The sequence below is a fragment of the Batrachochytrium dendrobatidis genome (assembly GCF_000203795.2).
Source record: "Batrachochytrium dendrobatidis JAM81 unplaced genomic scaffold BATDEscaffold_14, whole genome shotgun sequence".
NCBI lineage: Eukaryota > Fungi > Chytridiomycota > Chytridiomycetes > Rhizophydiales > Batrachochytrium > Batrachochytrium dendrobatidis.
In genome coordinates, this window is record NW_006281112.1 from 569,000 (window position 1) to 586,939 (window position 17,940).

At 38.9% G+C, this 17,940-nt stretch overlaps 5 protein-coding genes across 5 annotated transcripts; all 5 read right to left on the reverse strand.

The window, feature by feature from the left end:
- Positions 1 to 231: 231 nt before the first annotated feature.
- Positions 232 to 5,232, reverse strand: BATDEDRAFT_36053 (uncharacterized protein). Its single transcript, XM_006681937.1, has 6 exons — positions 4,904 to 5,232; positions 4,416 to 4,572; positions 4,200 to 4,328; positions 4,059 to 4,115; positions 1,891 to 3,948; positions 232 to 1,257 (listed from the first exon to the last, which is right to left on the reverse strand). The coding sequence occupies exons 1-6, from the start codon at positions 5,209 to 5,211 to the stop codon at positions 1,000 to 1,002; spliced, it is 2,967 nt and encodes a 988-aa protein (XP_006682000.1). The 5' UTR covers positions 5,212 to 5,232; the 3' UTR covers positions 232 to 999.
- An 843-nt stretch (positions 5,233 to 6,075) lies between these two features.
- On the reverse strand, positions 6,076 to 7,179 carry BATDEDRAFT_91712 (uncharacterized protein). Its single transcript, XM_006682033.1, has 3 exons — positions 7,149 to 7,179; positions 6,929 to 7,032; positions 6,076 to 6,870 (listed from the first exon to the last, which is right to left on the reverse strand). The coding sequence occupies exons 1-3, from the start codon at positions 7,170 to 7,172 to the stop codon at positions 6,126 to 6,128; spliced, it is 873 nt and encodes a 290-aa protein (XP_006682096.1). The 5' UTR covers positions 7,173 to 7,179; the 3' UTR covers positions 6,076 to 6,125.
- A 276-nt stretch (positions 7,180 to 7,455) lies between these two features.
- BATDEDRAFT_20812 (uncharacterized protein) lies at positions 7,456 to 9,677 on the reverse strand. Its single transcript, XM_006681834.1, has 8 exons — positions 9,483 to 9,677; positions 9,068 to 9,361; positions 8,773 to 8,978; positions 8,373 to 8,713; positions 8,079 to 8,222; positions 7,903 to 7,984; positions 7,701 to 7,810; positions 7,456 to 7,621 (listed from the first exon to the last, which is right to left on the reverse strand). Exons 1-4 carry the CDS (start codon positions 9,606 to 9,608, stop codon positions 8,533 to 8,535), a joined length of 807 nt encoding a protein of 268 aa, XP_006681897.1. The 5' UTR covers positions 9,609 to 9,677; the 3' UTR covers positions 7,456 to 7,621; positions 7,701 to 7,810; positions 7,903 to 7,984; positions 8,079 to 8,222; positions 8,373 to 8,532.
- A 517-nt stretch (positions 9,678 to 10,194) lies between these two features.
- BATDEDRAFT_91713 (uncharacterized protein) lies at positions 10,195 to 11,481 on the reverse strand (the record flags this gene model as incomplete). Its single annotated transcript, XM_006682034.1, has 5 exons — positions 10,195 to 10,254; positions 10,322 to 10,800; positions 10,873 to 11,062; positions 11,127 to 11,238; positions 11,304 to 11,481. The coding sequence occupies 5 exons, from the start codon at positions 11,479 to 11,481 to the stop codon at positions 10,233 to 10,235; spliced, it is 981 nt and encodes a 326-aa protein (XP_006682097.1). The 3' UTR covers positions 10,195 to 10,232.
- A 1,726-nt stretch (positions 11,482 to 13,207) lies between these two features.
- Positions 13,208 to 13,896, reverse strand: BATDEDRAFT_37451 (uncharacterized protein). Its single transcript, XM_006681958.1, has one exon. It carries the CDS (start codon positions 13,863 to 13,865, stop codon positions 13,272 to 13,274), a length of 594 nt encoding a protein of 197 aa, XP_006682021.1. The 5' UTR covers positions 13,866 to 13,896; the 3' UTR covers positions 13,208 to 13,271.
- Between the last annotated feature and the right edge of the window lie 4,044 nt (positions 13,897 to 17,940).

A 17,940-nucleotide genomic window follows, 5' to 3' on the forward strand; every position in this document is an offset into this window, starting at 1 on the left:
CTTCACAAATCAATCCTGAACGACTCTTGTCAATGAGTTTACCCAGTCATCAAGATAACTGCAGTTCGGATATGAATGTAGACCACAACTCTCTTCTTTTTCGTCTGTTTTCTGCTCATCCACTTGCTCATGTGCAAATAGATTCTATTCAGCAAGATCTTATCGTTGCTGATCCTCGAGTGTTTGAAGTTTCAGAGTATGTCCGTCTTGGATGTTCAAGACTGATGAAATCCATGTTTTAATATCAGTTTATTTGAATTAGTGAACAGGATGCCTTGTTGCGATCGGCATTCGAAACCATCATGATTTCAACTGTCGATATTCTTAAAGAATCTGTATTGCCTGTAAGCTTTTGTTTTATCATCATTCATATCAAATCGTATTGTGCATACTGAGGTTGAGATTTGTGTATCAAACATAGAGTTCTATATCTAAAGGGACTGTTATAACTATTAACAAGAAAGGGCATGTCGTGGATCCCATTGTGCTTGCACGAGGCGGGAGGGAATTCACTCCATCCTCTAGACGGCCCATGTCAAGTAGGCGAAGACGAGTGGAGCAAGAGATCAAGGCCGGAAAAATAGCACGAAGACCATCTTCAAATAGCAGACAGTCCAATACAAATCATACACCTTTTCATTGGCTTAAACAGCATCAGCCTGTCTTTTCGCGAGGTAATCAGAGTGGTTTTCGAGGTCGAGGCATGCGAGGTTCTAGGCAAGGATTTGGCCGAGGTCGCGGAATGGGCTACTCTGGCATATCACCATAATTCAAATCTCAACTTACAATTTTGTATTGCATCTCAAGTATTCTGACAGCATTAAAACATACTCAAACCTATACCTACTATGTTTGATTTTATTGATTCATTTTAAATTTCAACGCTATTGTCACATCCTTGTTAAAACTATGCTTTCGCTTTAGCAAAAACAATATGTATCATTATTTAAGCATTTATCACGTATATCAGAGGATGTGAAATCGTCAGGAACGATGGTGTTACACGCAGGTCTCTGAAATACTTTGAAAACTTTGATGTTCAGCAAGGTGTTGATTGGAATTGATTTTGTGATGGTCTCTTGTCTGCTCTGACTTGCAGTCTTGATTGATATCTGGAATAAGGGTTTCTTTATCTTGATGTACGTTACGTTTAATTGAGGAAATATGAACTACTTCAGGTACGAGTTTTTCTTGATAAAGTGCACTGACTTTGGGTGATTCTGCTACATCCTGATAATTATGAGAATGCGATGTCTGCTGAAAATCAAAAGGTTTTGACAAAGAATCGTGATGGGTATGCTCGTCTTTATGACCATGTGTAATCTCGCTGTGATGAGCAATCGCATCATGAATATGACCGACTTGACCAATATCGGATTCAATTGTACTCTGTGCATGATAGTCATTCGTATTACTATGATGCTGTGGTGTCACTATATTTTCTGCATGAACAAAGTCTTTTGTACTACAACTACTAACGGACTTGTGTAAAGCATGCTCACTAGCACGTATCTGGGACTTGGTGGTGGTACCATTTTGTTTTAAATTGCTTTTTGAAGTAGTTCGACTGTATATTTTCTCTGCCGATGTCAAGATGTACCGAGCACTAGACGCACGAGATATCGGTGCACTTTCAGGCAGCACAGTGTTTTTGGCTTTATCAAGCGACATTGATCCGTGCGTGCTGACTTTTTTAGTGGAATGATGCAATTCGTTATGAGCACTAGATACACGAGATATCGGTGCACTTTCAGGCAATGCAGTGTTTTTGGCTTTATCAAGCGACATTGATCCATGTGTGTTTTGATTCCTCGCTGAATTGCTGAGTGGATTTTTCAAGTTAGAAACTTCTTTGATCTTGGGAGTGTAAAGTGCTGCTGATCTGTATACTATTTTATTTTTGGCATCTTTATTTAGTGGATGAGATGTGCTTGAAGATCGACTAATTAGACCACTTTTTGAAATCCCTTGTTTTGCTTGAAATTGCTGATGCTTTGAAACATTGTTATTGCTACGATTTGATATCTGATCAATTGATATTTTATGATTTGATGCACATTCTAGTTTTTTATCAGAGTGTTGATCTCCATTAACAGTACTGTGATCTTGCCTTTTCCAGGCTTCGCCTGTACAGTGGTCAGCTTCAATTTCAGTTTTTCCTATATGAAAATCAGAAGCTTTTGTTAGTAGTTGTGCTTGCTGCTCATCAACATACTCTTTTTTATAATCAAACTCGTCATCTGAATAAGTAGATTTGCTGTGCTGATTATTTTCATCCGACTTTGAATCTTCTGGATTTGGCTTATTTTGCGAATATTCATCAAAATCAAGCTCAGTAGCCAAACCATTTGCAGTATCTGATACACTATGCATGATTTTAGATTGAGTATGATTGTCATTTTGGTGTTCATATATATTGGTTTCTGAATGCAACACATTAGTTGATTTTTCTTGCGGTTGTACAGCTTTGTTGGTTTTTAAATTAGCTTTATCGTCAAAGTTTTCTTGGAAACAATCATCGTGCGTGTAGTCTTCCAAATGGTCTTGCTCCACTAGAACCCACTCAGATACATTTCTTGACTGCGAAGCATGAACATCATGATGAAGCTTTGGATAGTGTAATATGTCATACTCGGAGGACTCTGAATGAATACGTGAACGGTCTATAGCTACCGCTTCATGACTATTTGCAGACTTTGAAGCATCTTGCTGAAACTGTTGATCAATAGCAGCATTGTTTATGTTAGAATCTTCTAAGCAGTCCAAATTTGATTCAACGGGATGCTCTATAATTTCATGGTCCTGATCATGACTATATACATCATGCTTTAAACCAGACAGGTTTGAAATGTTTTGCTGTCGAGTCTCGATACTATGCTCAGAGATATGGCTGTCACAAGATTCTATGATGATTCTCTCATGATCTTCTTTGACAGACCCACTATCAAGATGAACCACTGGCTCATAGTGTTCCGAGTCACTAGATACATCCTTGTTGTTTGTATTGTCAGAAGAATCTATAGTTTTAAACACACTGCCAACAGCAGGATCTTCGTGAATGAGTATTTTCACGCTTTCCCTTGGAGTCATATGAGATATACTTTTGATTTCAGGAGTGGAATCGACATTTTTAAAAGAACCTAAATCAGTCGAGTCGTCTTGTTGAGATGCATTTCTAGACAACTCAGTATCGAGATTATTGATTGAATGTAAATCAAAATCAGTGTCACCCTCACTTTCGCAATCTGAAAACGCTGTGGATGAAGGGAATGTTGAATTACGAGATGGACGTGCACTTTTTGGACGAACAAACTGGCGATGCTGTGATGAATCGTTGCATTTTGGATCAGAAAGAGTTGATTCATGTTTTTTCAATGCATCCTCATTGATCTCATCGTTAGAAGATTTGTCAACAATGGTATCAAAAGAAATAGAAACTGATTTGTTGGCAAGACGGGAGTGGTTGTCTTGTTGTTTTAAACTGCTAGTCAATGATGATTTCTTCTTGACAATTGAAAGCAACTGACGCAAGTAAGTTTCGGCCATGAGAGTATTTCCTATTTCATATTCATGCTTTGCCAAAGTGAAAATATCTGGAAGCTGGTGATCGTGTTCTATTTGATGATTTTTGACTGCTTCGTGTGAGGTTCGACTGGAATCAAGTTTCTTTTGAGCAGGTGTTGTCAGACCTTTTCGAAATTGAATTGCTTTCTTTTCGCTCTCTTTTTTGTGATTCCTTTCGACTATTTTGAGACGTGCCTCGACCTCTGCCGATGTAACCCCAAGTGCACCAAGCTTTGTCAATGACTGGCTTTGTAATCTTTTCAAAAATATATGTTCGGCCTTTAATTTCGAATGAGATGATTCCAGATATAGCAATGCCGTTGTATGCATTGATATTGGAAAATGCTGGAAAAAGTTTGGGAAAGGGGAAGGATTTTCATCCGTCTATTTGAAATTCAAATTTGTGATATTCAATACATTTGCACACAATTATGGTCAATATATTGCATTTGAATATATGACTATCGATCTGTATAACTTGGCAATGCACATACTCTGCCAATCCGATTGGTACGTAGATGTTGCGTCATTGAATGTTTATGAATGGCCAACTAAAATATATCAAAAGTTATTAAATGAGTAGTGTTTTATAAATGATGAAACATTTCTAGCACCAATAGTTGGTATTGGCTTACCTCGATGTCTCTGTCAATCTCGCGCTCTATTTGCCTAGTGCGAAACACATCCTCATATTCCTTTTTGTCCAACTGGATTTGACTGTACTTGAATAGCTTGGCACTTACAATATTTCCCTCTTCATCAATCTAAAAAGAGTTGTAGTCGAGGTTGATGCAATTATAAAATGCCATGTTAACATTTCGCGTTTGTGTTTGAAAGTCGAATACACTTACCAAACCTAGCCGGATCAAGTGATTTCGAGTATTTGGACTATTAAAATAGTCTTGCAAATTTGCATCCAGCAAAGGCTCGTAGTGTGGCATCTGGGCACTAACCAAGTTCACATCGTAAATTTTTTCCCTGGCTCTGCTGAGATTTAATTGCCGTTTTCTTTATACACCATATTTTAAAGATTCGATTAACGCAATTGTGTAGATTAAAATATTATGAAAATATATGGTGATCAAGTTAACAAATGAATGCATGTGTATATATTGGTATAAAGATGGTGAGTTGGATTAAAAGAATACAAAAAGCCGAGTAAAATGACTAGCAAAAAACAGTATATAATTTGATATGGTAAAACAAGGCGTCTACCAAAAAGTTGCATATATTAAAATAGCAAGCATTTGAAACCAAAAAGTGGGTCAAAATGTGCCATGGAAAGATGTGTGCAGACACTGCTCAAATTGGATAGTAAGACATTTCATGAAATAGATACCTCTCGTGATATACTGGAATATGTTGTTCAGAATCAGAGCTAGTATGTCCCCTAGGACTAGACAGTTTGTCGGTTCTGGAGAATCGAGAAATATCTGAAAAAATACTCGCGAATGCAGATGCAGTTGGTGAAGTAGATGCCGCAAAATTGCTATTGGTATTATCACCCCTTTGCATACTTTCACTGGAGCAGCTGCTTTTTACTGTATTAAATTCCTTTTCTTGGTGTATTTCAGTAGACGTATTTCTTTGGCTGCTAATCACATTTTTTCCTTTACTACATTTACGATCCCCCTTAGGACCCCGCATATTGAAAGCCGTATACTAGTGATTCTAGTTGTGGAGAGAAAATGAAAGTTTAAAAATCATGTTTTTGAATGAATCAAAACAAGATCATTGTTGTAGATTGTTTTACAAAATTTCATACTCGCCAAATCTTGGAAATTACTGCCATAAGAACTTTATGGCTATTATTCAGTAATGCTGCAGCATTTTAAAAGTAGCTCAAAAGCTTAATAATTGTTTTTATGGCTTTAGCATCGACCTGACCATCATAATTGTCTGAATGTATTGGCTGAGAATGTGCAAGAGATATTTAAAAATACAGTTTCTATTGACCACTCCTTAGTAGGATTTGTAAGTGATAAATCCATTTGTCTATCCATGCCAGTGCTTGAAAAGGCATTGATAGCAAGCCAAGGAGATTCCTGGCCATAAACAAATTTATGAATAATAGAATCTTCATTTCTGTAGCCATAAGCATCTTTTCAAACCTGCATGAAATTGACTATAACAGCCAAGTTGATACATACCATAATATATATGGTGTCTCGATAGATACTAAATAGCAGCAAATCAAACATGCCCATTAGTTTTCTTTGAAATTCAAATCACTTTCTATCGATCTCTAGCAAGTCTGACGACCAGAGTCGTTACGAGATCAATACAGAAAAGTGTTTCATTTACGTGAATACGGTTGTAAATGTGGATTGTCTAATAATACTTTTGAAGATCCAGTCCTCATAAGCAGCACTATTAATGAAAAACAAATTTACTTCAAAGTGTGCCTTGCAAACAACGAGTATTTGAGAGTCGAATAATAGGATGATTCGCGAACTGCGTGCTGACAAAGCATGTCGCCAAGGGTAAGAAAGATGCTATAATATAGTGTATGTAGGATGATGACCAGGAAACAATGGACTGTTTATTTCCATATCATAGAATCACATATATATAACTCCCTTGCTGACAGTTACTGCATCTCCAGCAATACGAACACGACCAGCTACAGCGTCATACACAACATGAATCTCACCACCACGAGCACTTGCTTGAAATGCCTTGAACTCTGATTTCTTCAACTTGTTGGCATAGTAATGTGCAAGAACAGAGTGTGCACTACCGCATACTGGATCCTCATTTACACCTAGATTTGGTGCAAACATTCGAGAAATAAAGTCATATTCTCCATGAAGATCAGTACCGCATTGAGTAGCCAGTAAAATAGCCGAAGCATTCACTGAAGCGATTGCTTTAAAATTAGGTTTGATTGCATGAAGAGGTGTAGTAGATGCATCAATCTCTACCAATACACCCCAATGGCAGCTTCCCACAAACAGAATTTGATTTTCAGTAATGCCAAATGCATCGCATAGAACATTACGATCAATGCTCAAATCTGGAGTCATGACCAGCTCGGGCAACGACATCTCATTTCGTGTTGATAGTTTCTCGGGAGCAGCCGTCTTGAATTCAACCGACAACTCTCCTGAAAGAGTATGGAAGCGTAGTGGACCAGATTGTCGCTGTTTTTCAGTCATTTGAGTAAACAGTACATGGGATGAAGCCAATGTTGCATGTCCACACAAAGGAACCTCTGCAGTAGGTGTAAACCAGCGCAGATGAAACTCGTGAGTGCTTCCCTCATATTTGGGTACAATGAATGCAGTTTCTGACAGATTAAATTCTCTTGAATGAAAATGTTGGTCACTACTCCAATGCCATAATATTAGATCGTATTTATTACCTGGAAATCTTGAAAAGAATATCATCTGCAGGAAACTTTTCAAGAATCATAACTGCTGCTGGATTCCCAGCAAATGCCTTGTCAGTAAAAGCATCAACAACTTGCTAGTTGGTTTGAATTGCCATTCATTGTGCGATTGAAACACAGATTTAATAATCAACTCCACTCATATAACTACGGTATCAATATCAAATCCATACAAATACATATAAATACATACAAATGCAGTTTCAACCAGTGGCATGATGTTTTGCAGAGTGAAGATATTAATTAGGAGTGGAAGATGCTACGATATTTATTCATAAATGCAGTATTGGGCATTCACTCGAGGGGTTTACAACTAGCCACAATCAGCACAGCCTGTTTTGTGTCGAATGACAATCACCATCTGTTCGTCTTGTATCAAAGATGCAATCTAGACAGACTTGGCAATGCAAACCTCAAACTGGTATTTGCTTGATGGTTTAATCATCACAGCCGTGTATTCACATAGAATTGAAACTAGTGACCATCAAATACAACAGACTATGCAGCTTATCCAACAATTTATTTGGCCTTGATTACGTTGGATTCTATTTCCAAGATCTCAACTGCTTCTCCTGCCTTTTCATCATATTCTGACCATTCTCGATCTGCTAGATCGATATCCTCAAACTTGGTTCCAGTCTCGGCTCCTTCTGCTTTAAAACCATCCTATAACAAACCAAGATTCAAAGTCAATACCAGCATAGTTGTGATCTATACACTGATGGGAATAGTTCATACTACTCACAGCTGGAATCCACTCAGTGGGTTCCCATCCACGGCCTTCAATAATAATCAAAGGTCCAAATTTACCACTCTGCTCAAGAGTATATGGTTTAAGAGTATCAAGTTCCAGATCTAATTCAAAAGGAATGAATAGTATCGATTGAATATTAGATTGCATGACATTCATGTAAACCTCGAGCTAATATGGGCAATAGTGGACTCACCAACAGATCCTTCTGCTTTACAGAACTTGCACCTCATCATCAAGTTGGTAGATCCTCGACTATTTGTCATTTCAATCAGCTCCTAATGGCAAATCACATCAGGTCTGTTAGCATGCAGTATTTTTAATTAGATATCAACCATGTCGTGAAGCAACAGTAGGACAACTATGACGTACTGTGCCATTCACATTGACGATGCTATCTGTAGGCTCTCGGCACTTTGTGCATGTAAACTTGAAGCGCCAGTCATATGCCTGCTTGTCTGCGGGCACAATGTTGGTTATACCAGCAAGGTTTGCTTTCCATAAAATTTGGTAGCGCTGTATACAACCAGTTCAAAAGTAATTGTTTCACAGGTATAACGATTGTCAGTTGATAAATCCAGGAATTGTATATTAAGCTGAGCTTCTGGCTGAACATAAGAGCATGTCGATAGCAATCCAGTTCAATAGTGGTAAACGATGGCTTACAGGCATGTGTTGGTTATATTTTTGAATTGGCAAGAAATATAACCAACTTTGTAATTAGATCAGTAGTATCGACCCAATCCATTGTAGCTCAAGTAGCTGTACATTGCAACCGATTGATTCACTATAAAATTACATAGAAACTCATTGAGCATGATAGCAACTAGCTTTTAATCGACGACTCGTAAATAGCAACCCATTCCTTGAATCGCTCCTCCTCACTTGCAGCCATCTTGTATGTATGCAGTCCTATTACAGGAAATTTGCTTCCACGGACATCGTCAATAAATGTTGATAATCCAGTAACCGCCTGCTCGCCAATATTGGCATACACTTTTGAAAACCTAGCAAACAAATGTATCAATTCTATTGCTCAGATTTCAAGACACGGAATATCGCTTACTTTGGTGAAAGTTTATCGTATATCCCAAGAATATCCATCATCACAAGGACTTGACCAGATACATCGGGTCCAGCGCCAATTCCAATTGTAGGAATACTAAGTTGATCGGTAATGAACTTGGCCACCGGGTATGGTATTGCTTCGAGTACAATAGAGAAGCATCCCGCATCTTGTAGTGCCAATGCATCCTGCAACATTTTCTGCGCCTAAATGTATTTACATTTTGATAGAATACACCAAATCAATTCAGTTGCTTTACAGTCGTGTTCATCATCCAAGCTGAGATCATTACTACCTTGTCCAATGTCTTTCCTTGCACTTTGAATCCACCCAATGATGTCTGACGCTGTGGAGTAAGACCAATATGACCCATAACTGGAATACCCACATCGGTCAGTCGCTTGATCGTGTCCTTGAGCTCAATCCCACCTTCAAGCTTTACTGCCTCTACATTTCCTTCATGAATATATCGAATGGCATTCTTAAGAGCAACTTCAGGACTGACTTCATATGTGCCGAATGGCATATCGCCTACTAGAAATGCGCACTTTGAGCTTCTAGCCACTGCCCGAGTATGGTGAATCATGTCCTATAAAAATTGCAGCCCATGAGTGCAATGTCATCAAGTTTATAATTCCCAAAATAGACATTAGACAATCAAGTCAAACAACTCTCAATAAATCAGCATGAATAGATTAAAACCTGCATACCTCAAAAGTGATTTTGTTGGTAGATTCGTATCCCAAGCCGACCATAGCAAGTGAATCTCCAACCAAACAGATATCAAATCCAGCGCGCTCAACAAGCAACCCAGTTGGATAATCGTGTGCTGTCATGACTGTAATGGGAGTCTTTGTGTTGTACAACTTGCGCAGGGCAGTGATTGTGACCTTTTTGCGACTCTCTCCGGCTGAACCGTCTGTATATTTATACACCAGGTTATTGTATAAACATGTCAGGACTGGATTGGAATGGTCTGGCTGCAGACACGGCTTTAAATATCACAAAATATAGAATAACGATTCATACACAATCGAATCCATAATTCACTAAATCTATCCACCGCACCTTTGGACTTTGACGGACCTTCAGAATGTGCTGTTGGAGCAGGATATGAACTGTAAGTTCTAATTGATTGTGGGCAAGCTAAACAAGCAAGAATAGTCGACTGTGCATTGCGAGTATAGTTGGTAGCTATTGGATGAAGAGTATGTGTTCCTGTTACTATCCTATTCATTAACTTGCTATGTTTAAACGGCATGCATTGTCGAATGAGCTGTTGTCGGTACATCATTGCTAATTCTTGTCAATACCAAAAGTCAACGGACAAACTGTTCGGTAAACGCGAATATCTACTATATGTTGAAAAAAATCCAAATGTAAATCTACTCCCAACCAAACTCGAAAACATGAATGGATTCAATGTAATATTCAATGTAATATTCAATTATATAAAGTATCTAGGCTTCCTTGAGACATCCCCTACAAAAATAATGAAATGAGCAAACCATTCTATAACCTACAATTGTGTAATGAAATCATGACTTACGATGGATAGTAGTAGCCAGTAAGATGTTGTCGAATTTGAGGTGGGAAATAATCAACGTCGGCACAATCGCTAGTTTCGCCGGCATCACCATTGTTGGTACATGATTTGGTGTTTCCGTCGGCATCAATTAGGTACTCTTGTTTAAAATGGCGGTATGTGAAAGCTTGTGGTGGTAAATGAGGAACAGGGTCTTTAGTACGGGTGATACGGAACAATCCCCGAAATGGAATAGTCGAATACCAATCAGCAAAGGCCTTGTTTCCAATACGAGGAGACCCGTATGTATACAATGATACTTTGGAAGAGTCGGAAGGATTTTTATCAATGTAGTCTACTGCAGCAAGACTGGCTACTGCAGCTCCAAGAGAGTGGCCTGTGAAGATGATTTGGTAATCGGGATACTTGGCCACGGTTTGCTGAATGACAGTCAGGACTTCTTCGCGTGCAACCATGTAGCTGTTCTGAAAGCCTGCATGAACCTAGTTATTGAGATTTAAATGATTAGGGTTGATTACATTATCAACTGAATTTCAAATTATATACCAACATACCTTGGCATTGTTTGGAGCTTGAAAATTGCTTCCATTCATGAACCTGACAGAGCTAGATGAACCCCAAGCAGTACTCAGCCAAGCAGCAGGTTTTAGAATAAAGTTGAGATTTATACTCCAATCTCCTGCATCATTTGATCCACGGAACGCAGCAACTATGATTTTGGCGGAACTTTGAACGCCAAGAAACCTATATCGATAGACGATAAGCAGCTATACACATACAGTAGCATTAATCCAAAGCAACGACATACCCAACCCCACTCTCGCCATCACCAAAAACTTCAACGACTTGGGTGTTTGAAGAAGCGGAGGCGCAGTAGGTATCACAGCTCCACTGTTGTCGCACAATAACTGAGTCACAGTCTATTGTTTACACATTTAAATTAATTACCGTGGCATCACATCAATGGTTGGAAGAATAAACGTACATGCAGCAGCAGAGTACATCATGTACTTTTTAAAATCATCAACAAGACTGGCTGGTACGGCTGAAGTAGATCTCGCAACTATATTTACATTGTCGAGATTTTCGGTATTCGCGGACTCCAAGGTTGGATGAGCACCGACCAATGCAACGACAGCTAGAATGGCAAGTACGGTTCGCATGATTGTTTGGGTGTACTGGTTCAAAATGGTGTAGACTGGTGTCGATATTTATAGATTTCTGAAATATTAAATGTAGACCGAGATTTCAACTTGTTTAACTGCGCAAACACAAAAGCATGCTAGTCTCGCTTAGCCCCTAATCCAGCATATTATCAATATTTAACAACAACTCTGACCAATCAGAGCCAAGCCTTTAAACATTAAACTCAGGAGCAATGTACATCGATATTGCAAACTATTACAAATATAGGGGTAAATGTATTGCTCGGCAAACCTCGGCGAAGCATAGTTTACAAGTGAACTGCTGACATGCAAGGCTGGGTACTTTTCATCTCATAGAGATTTAAAAGATCATATGATCAATTCATATGGTTTACTTTCAGTATTTCCGACCTGCCAAAGCAGTACATACGTACTGTAATTCAATAGTAAGCAAAGGTGTCTGACGGATAGGTCGGCCAATTTTTTCATTTACAGTTGATTCACAGTGAATACCACGAGGCCTTTCATTCATTCTCGATTTTTTCTCGCTGGTCGGAGCAGCTATCATTCAAGTTTCCCATTAAAAATTATTGGCTTGGTAAGCATCGATATTAGCTGGAACGCTCTCCTGGTCTAATGTCGGAAATGCTTTTGTCAAGCACTTTGGCTATGCGGTAAAACCCATGACTCGGCTTAGAAGATATGCTGTAAGGATGGATAAATACTATAATGAAAATTAAGCAAAATGAATTTAAAGCTAAAGACGAAAAGATGAGTAGCTTGTTGCAAGATCGAGAGCCATTGTCAAACCCACCCTTAAACACCACGTGTACTACCATGCTTGATTGCTTGTTATGTCACAAGTGAGCAAAACACGAACATCAGGGCTTGTTCGATTCATGGTATTTGAAAAACAGTTTAAATTTTTTCTGAGGGGTTAGGGTTAATGGTGTACTTGAAGACAACTACCAAATGTTTGTTTTTTTCGTCGTTGTCGCTGTATTTAGATAAAGTGGAACACTAAACGGGGTGTCAGAGTATAACAAACAGCCGGTTTCATAAAACATCGAGTGCCAATTCACTAGACAATATTGTTTTTCAAATTCCGATTTTTCTGTTGCGCCTACTTGTGTAAAACAGCTGGACAAATGTTTACATTGTCATTCCAGTAAACCTCACCTACCCAGTTTCACAACACTTGTTTCCTACTAATCAAAGACCAAGGTAAATATTGGATGACTGGAGTGGAAACAAGAGTTGCATTCTTGTGACTTGCAGTTTTGTTTTCTTGAACTGGAACGCGAACGTATCTGATATTGGGATACAAGTAGAGTTTGGTGGCATCAGAACCCAATATCTGGATGACAATGAATGGATTTAATTTCAAACTTGGCAGTTCCACAATGCATGGCTATGCCAAAAAAACCGTAAGTTCAAAACTATAACTTGATTGTGTACATCATATAATCATTGTGCTTGGAAAAAGCAGTGTAGTCAGTTTCTAAAAATGCGCAACGAATATTCAGCCATTGTCCACTCAAAAAGACATTCATTGAGATACATGTAAAAAGTGTTTTATTTTACACAAGCAGGTTATAAATAATGCGCCATGATCTTGACGCCGAGCCAAGCTGTATAGACTCGTGATAATAGTTGGCAAGATCCAAAATTAGCAAGCCAACAGTAGCACATTAGTATAAAGTAGTATTTTAATAGACAAGGGTTGTTTTGTTTTTGACAGTTTGAGAATAGAAAAGAACAGTATTTAGTGGTGCACATAGTAGAAGATTACATTGGTACAAATGGATTTATGACAGTATGGTGTCGAGAGACATGATTTCTTCTGTGGGGCTGTAAGCTGACGCATATTGATTCGTGCTGTATACTTTTGTAGTACTGGTACTGCCCATCATTGGATTTGACACAGCAAGATAGTCGCCAAACGTGGGTGGTGGAGGCAAAGAAAATACTTGATGATCGGTAGAAGGGGATTGCACACTAACCGTCACAGCAGCATCTACTGGCGGAGTGTGTCTACGTGTCGTATAGGAATGCTGAGGATTGTTTGATGTGAAGGATGGACTGATCAGATGTGACTGATCAGAAAACTCTTTCAAGCGCTGATCATGAGCAACTGTATTGCCATCCTCGAGCTTAATACGAGTGTTCATATAAGGCTCAAAGCCTGTGGAATTACAAGAACACTCGACCTGTCGATTTATGCTGAATGGCTCTGAATCGGTGGTAAAAACGGGCACTTTTCCTGCAGCCGATTGATTCAGTCCCATTTTCAAAATCCGGATTTGCTCTTTCAAATGCATGATATACTCGGCGCTTTCTTCAAGAATGGTTAATTTATGAAGCCCAACCTTGTCAGCACACGATGGCAGCATAGCTTTCATTTCGGCAATCCTCTCGTTGATGCGTTCACGACGACGACGTTCAATGGCGGAATGAGATGCCTTGCGCCTGATTTCACGAGACTCTGCGTGGTCCAAACGTCCATTGTAGCTGTAATGCTCTTGTGGTGTTTGATGGGCTCTATTTTGCCGTTCCTGTTCAAACCATGGATTAGTCGGAGTGTCGGGGTTATGGTTGTAGTCGTGGTTGGTGGGATGCATCTTGAGCAAGCCTGAAATTTATTTTTTGCGTTGAAAAGTCAATGGGCTGTGTATACGGCGATTCCTTCAACTTGGGTACGATATGAATGACTTGGATGAGTAAAAGTTGAGCAGCCAAACAAATATGAACTTGCTTTGTTTTCCCTTGAACTACAAACTATTAATGCCAAGTTTGAAATCAGTTATACTTGGTCGCTTGCTTTTGAAAATCTAGACAAAAGTATTGGTGAGCTATCTGATAACGGCTCAAGACAAAGTCAAGCATAAACGGACCAAGTAAATTAGACTCACTTTTATGAACACAATTAGGATTCACAAAGGTACAAGATCAAAGATTTACAACAACCAAAAGTATGAGATCAAACAAGATCTGCACTGATAGTCAAATGTGATCAAGATATAGATGGTACAGTAAAGGACCAAATAGTGGAGTATCACCAAGTTTACACTTTCAATTGGAAAATCTATTACAGATATCAATCTTTTATATATAGCTTATAAAGATTGGGGCGGTGGGGAATCAGTAACACAGCTTCAATAGAAGCAAGTTAAAAAAAATTAAAGGGAGGTTATTGCACAACTTTCCGGGAGGGCTAATTTGGCTGGTCAAACCTGCAAATTTAAATGCTCATGTGTATGACAAGCCGAAAGGGTGGGTGCTCATCAGTATATCCCTTCATCCTTGTTCCCATCTGTATGTCTGAAACTGTAAATTCATTCACAGCTGTGTTGGGTAAGTTGACAAAAAGGGAGGAAAATGCAAACTCATTTGGGTTTTTTCCGGGGCCTGAAATCTGATATCTCAAAGCTTTAGCTTATTTTTTCTTCCAAATACATCTTATTTCAGTCTAGTGTCAGACGATAAACCATATTCATGAGCCCCCAGCAGCCATGACTGCTTAAAATGATCATTTTTATTCAATCATACACTTGCTATATTATGCTCTATTTTCCAGCAGTTCAGGCCTTGCTGGACTTTGTAAATGACTGAATTTGAACCTATTTTAAATGAACTGATGTACCAAAAAATTCCAGTATGTGTGCTTTGGGTATGCTTAAAAACTGGGTATCTTCAAAGCTATTGTGTATATTGGATAATTTGATAAAGCCTTGTTTAGCAACCCTGATTATTTGCAAGATCTACTAGCCCTGATCAGTTGATGTCAAAAAAGTATCATTAAAATTTTAAAGTGCAAACTTGGTTCATTTTTAAAGCAATTCAATACAGCCAGAATGCAAATGCTGGATTTGAGCTAGTGATGGAGCAGTCAATTTTACAACTGATATTTGAAAAACTTGCCAAGTCGAAATCAGCCAATGGTTTGAGTCATTTTTATTGTAAACCCATCATTTGTATTGTAAACCCATCATTGAATGGATGGCAAGATATGGTGTCATGGTGCATAACAATATTAGCAAGTGGTATAATCTATCATCTTCATTGCAGTGCTAAAAGTAGGGATTGTCACGCGCATTAAACCCATATTCTTACTAAGCAAAGCTTCGAATTTCAGTCATTCGCGTGAGATGGAACACCAAATCAGGGAGCCAGTCTCATGGAATGACTAATATTAGTTTCCACTAAATTTACTGGTCAGCATTATAGCTTGTAAATTGCTTGGCAAAACTCGCTAATCTTTTTTGTGCTTATTTGTGTAAAGCAACTAGACGAATGTTTTCTACCGAGTCTCCTTTTATCCAAATGACATTGTGTAGTGGCAGGAAAACAACTGTTGGATTACCAAAATGCGCAGTCTTTGTTTTTTTTCAACTAAATTGTAGAGTTTGGTTGACACCATCGGAACAGCCGAATCTGGTTTCAAACTTGGTGATTGTACAATATGACTATCAAGTGAGGACAATTTCTGTTTAAAATTATAGCCTGATCGTGTGAGTGTCATATGACGGATGCTGTGCTTAAATGTTTATCCAGGTCAATTTACATAAATTTATATCAAGCAAATGAATATTAACCAGTCTATTTCAAAGCAAGACAATCACTGCAAGATAAATACAGGTTTCATTTTACGTGAGCATGACTGTAAATAGCTTGATGACAAGAAAAGCACCATGTGTGAGACACCATCTGCTAGTGTCACAAAGTTGAATTGATCAGCAGATATTCCAATGCCAATACAATATGAAGTTGGACAACATCACATTTTGGGACATTGGGAGGTTTTGATTGATCTAAATGGAAATGCTCTAAAGGTTTCCACAACTTTGGCCTCGTGAATGCATGGCAAATACCAAGTGCCCATATTTTTCAGAGCCTGAACACTCATATCTACAAACCCATTCAGCTCTACTACATTGGCATCAGTACATCGCATAAGCAATACATAGACCAATGCAGTATGATAAATGATGCGACCAATAAAGGGCGGAACGTGATGGAAAAAAGGATTTGTTTCGAGGAATTTTTTAAAAAGGTCTGAAAGATGATATGCAAGATTACGAGTCTTGATGATGGCAGGGTGTGTAGCTGGGATTTGTACCTGTCCTGAAGACTCGGTTAATTTAGGAATTATCGACGAGTGTATACATATCTGAATAAAATTAGTTAGACACTGCAAGTAAGCAATGCGCCACGAGGGTGGAGAAATGGATAATGGGTCCATACTGTACTCGTTTGAAATTGCCTTCATCTCAAAAGGAAGCTGATTATAGTATGCCTGCATTGCTAGATCAAGTGATGTACGTTCCAAAGCTTCTGTCTTTGGATCCATTTTAGAGGCACATTCTGAATTAGAACTTGTAGCACGAAAAAACAAAATCACTCGGCGTGCCAACCCTTGCAGCTTAGCCATTTGAGTCCATACATTTGTTTCGCCGCAAGATTGGCCAATTTGAGATGGAATCTGAAATGGTTGGGTGTCGTTGGCAGAATAATCAAACCAAGCCAACGATTCATCAGACAGTATGCCTGAAGCAGATGTACCATTGGTCGGTGTAGTATTTGTCAACATATCTGGTAAAACACTCGACCGAGTCTCGAGTGAGCAAACACGCTTTTGCAAATTATCATTAATCAAAAAAGGCATACTGGTGGAAAAGGCAAAATAAAAGTCGGCCTCAATTAGTTGGGACCAAAGACGACAATAAAAATCTCGCTCCTCAGTTGATTCCTGGGAGTCATTTGACGGTTTGGCTTTTTTGTCCAGTCTAATCAACTGTGCAATACGAAGTCCAGCAGCAATGAACAGTGTGGAAGAAGTGCCTCGACCTGAGCCTGCAGAGTAGTAAGCCAATAGAATGGTGGTAGCTATGATCCAAGGGGTGGGAAGCTCTAGCTCATCATCCAGTGCATTTTTTGCAGCAAAGTAGTGCTGGTCACCAGCATTGTAGGTAGATAAACCATCAAGTTGAGAAAAAGTACATGCCAATGCACACATGATGTGAATTAGGCAAGGAGGTAGGGTTTCCAGATTGCGAATCAGAGCACAACGATTGAATATTGGGACGCGCGGATTGAACCAATCAAGAAATGTATAAATAAGCTGAGCATTCGGTACTGCATTGGATGAAGAGCAGGACGAAGAGGCATGAGTGGTAATTGTAGGGGCCATTAAAGATGGAGTACCATCTGTTAGGAAAGAGTTGGCAAGGAAGTCAAGTCTATCAGAATTGATGGCAACAGGTTCCAAAGGAACCGTTGTTTCCAAACTCACTGCAGAACAAGTTTGATTTTGGGCTGGGATCTGGGTTTTTGTGTCAGTAATATTGTTGTAATGAGTAGAATAGTCAAAAGAATTACTATAGGCTAAAGGCACAGAGGCGACACACGAAGAAAGTGGTGTATTGAGAGTGGCCTGATTTGAAGCAGTAATTTGAGCAACAGTAGCATGAGGTCGGA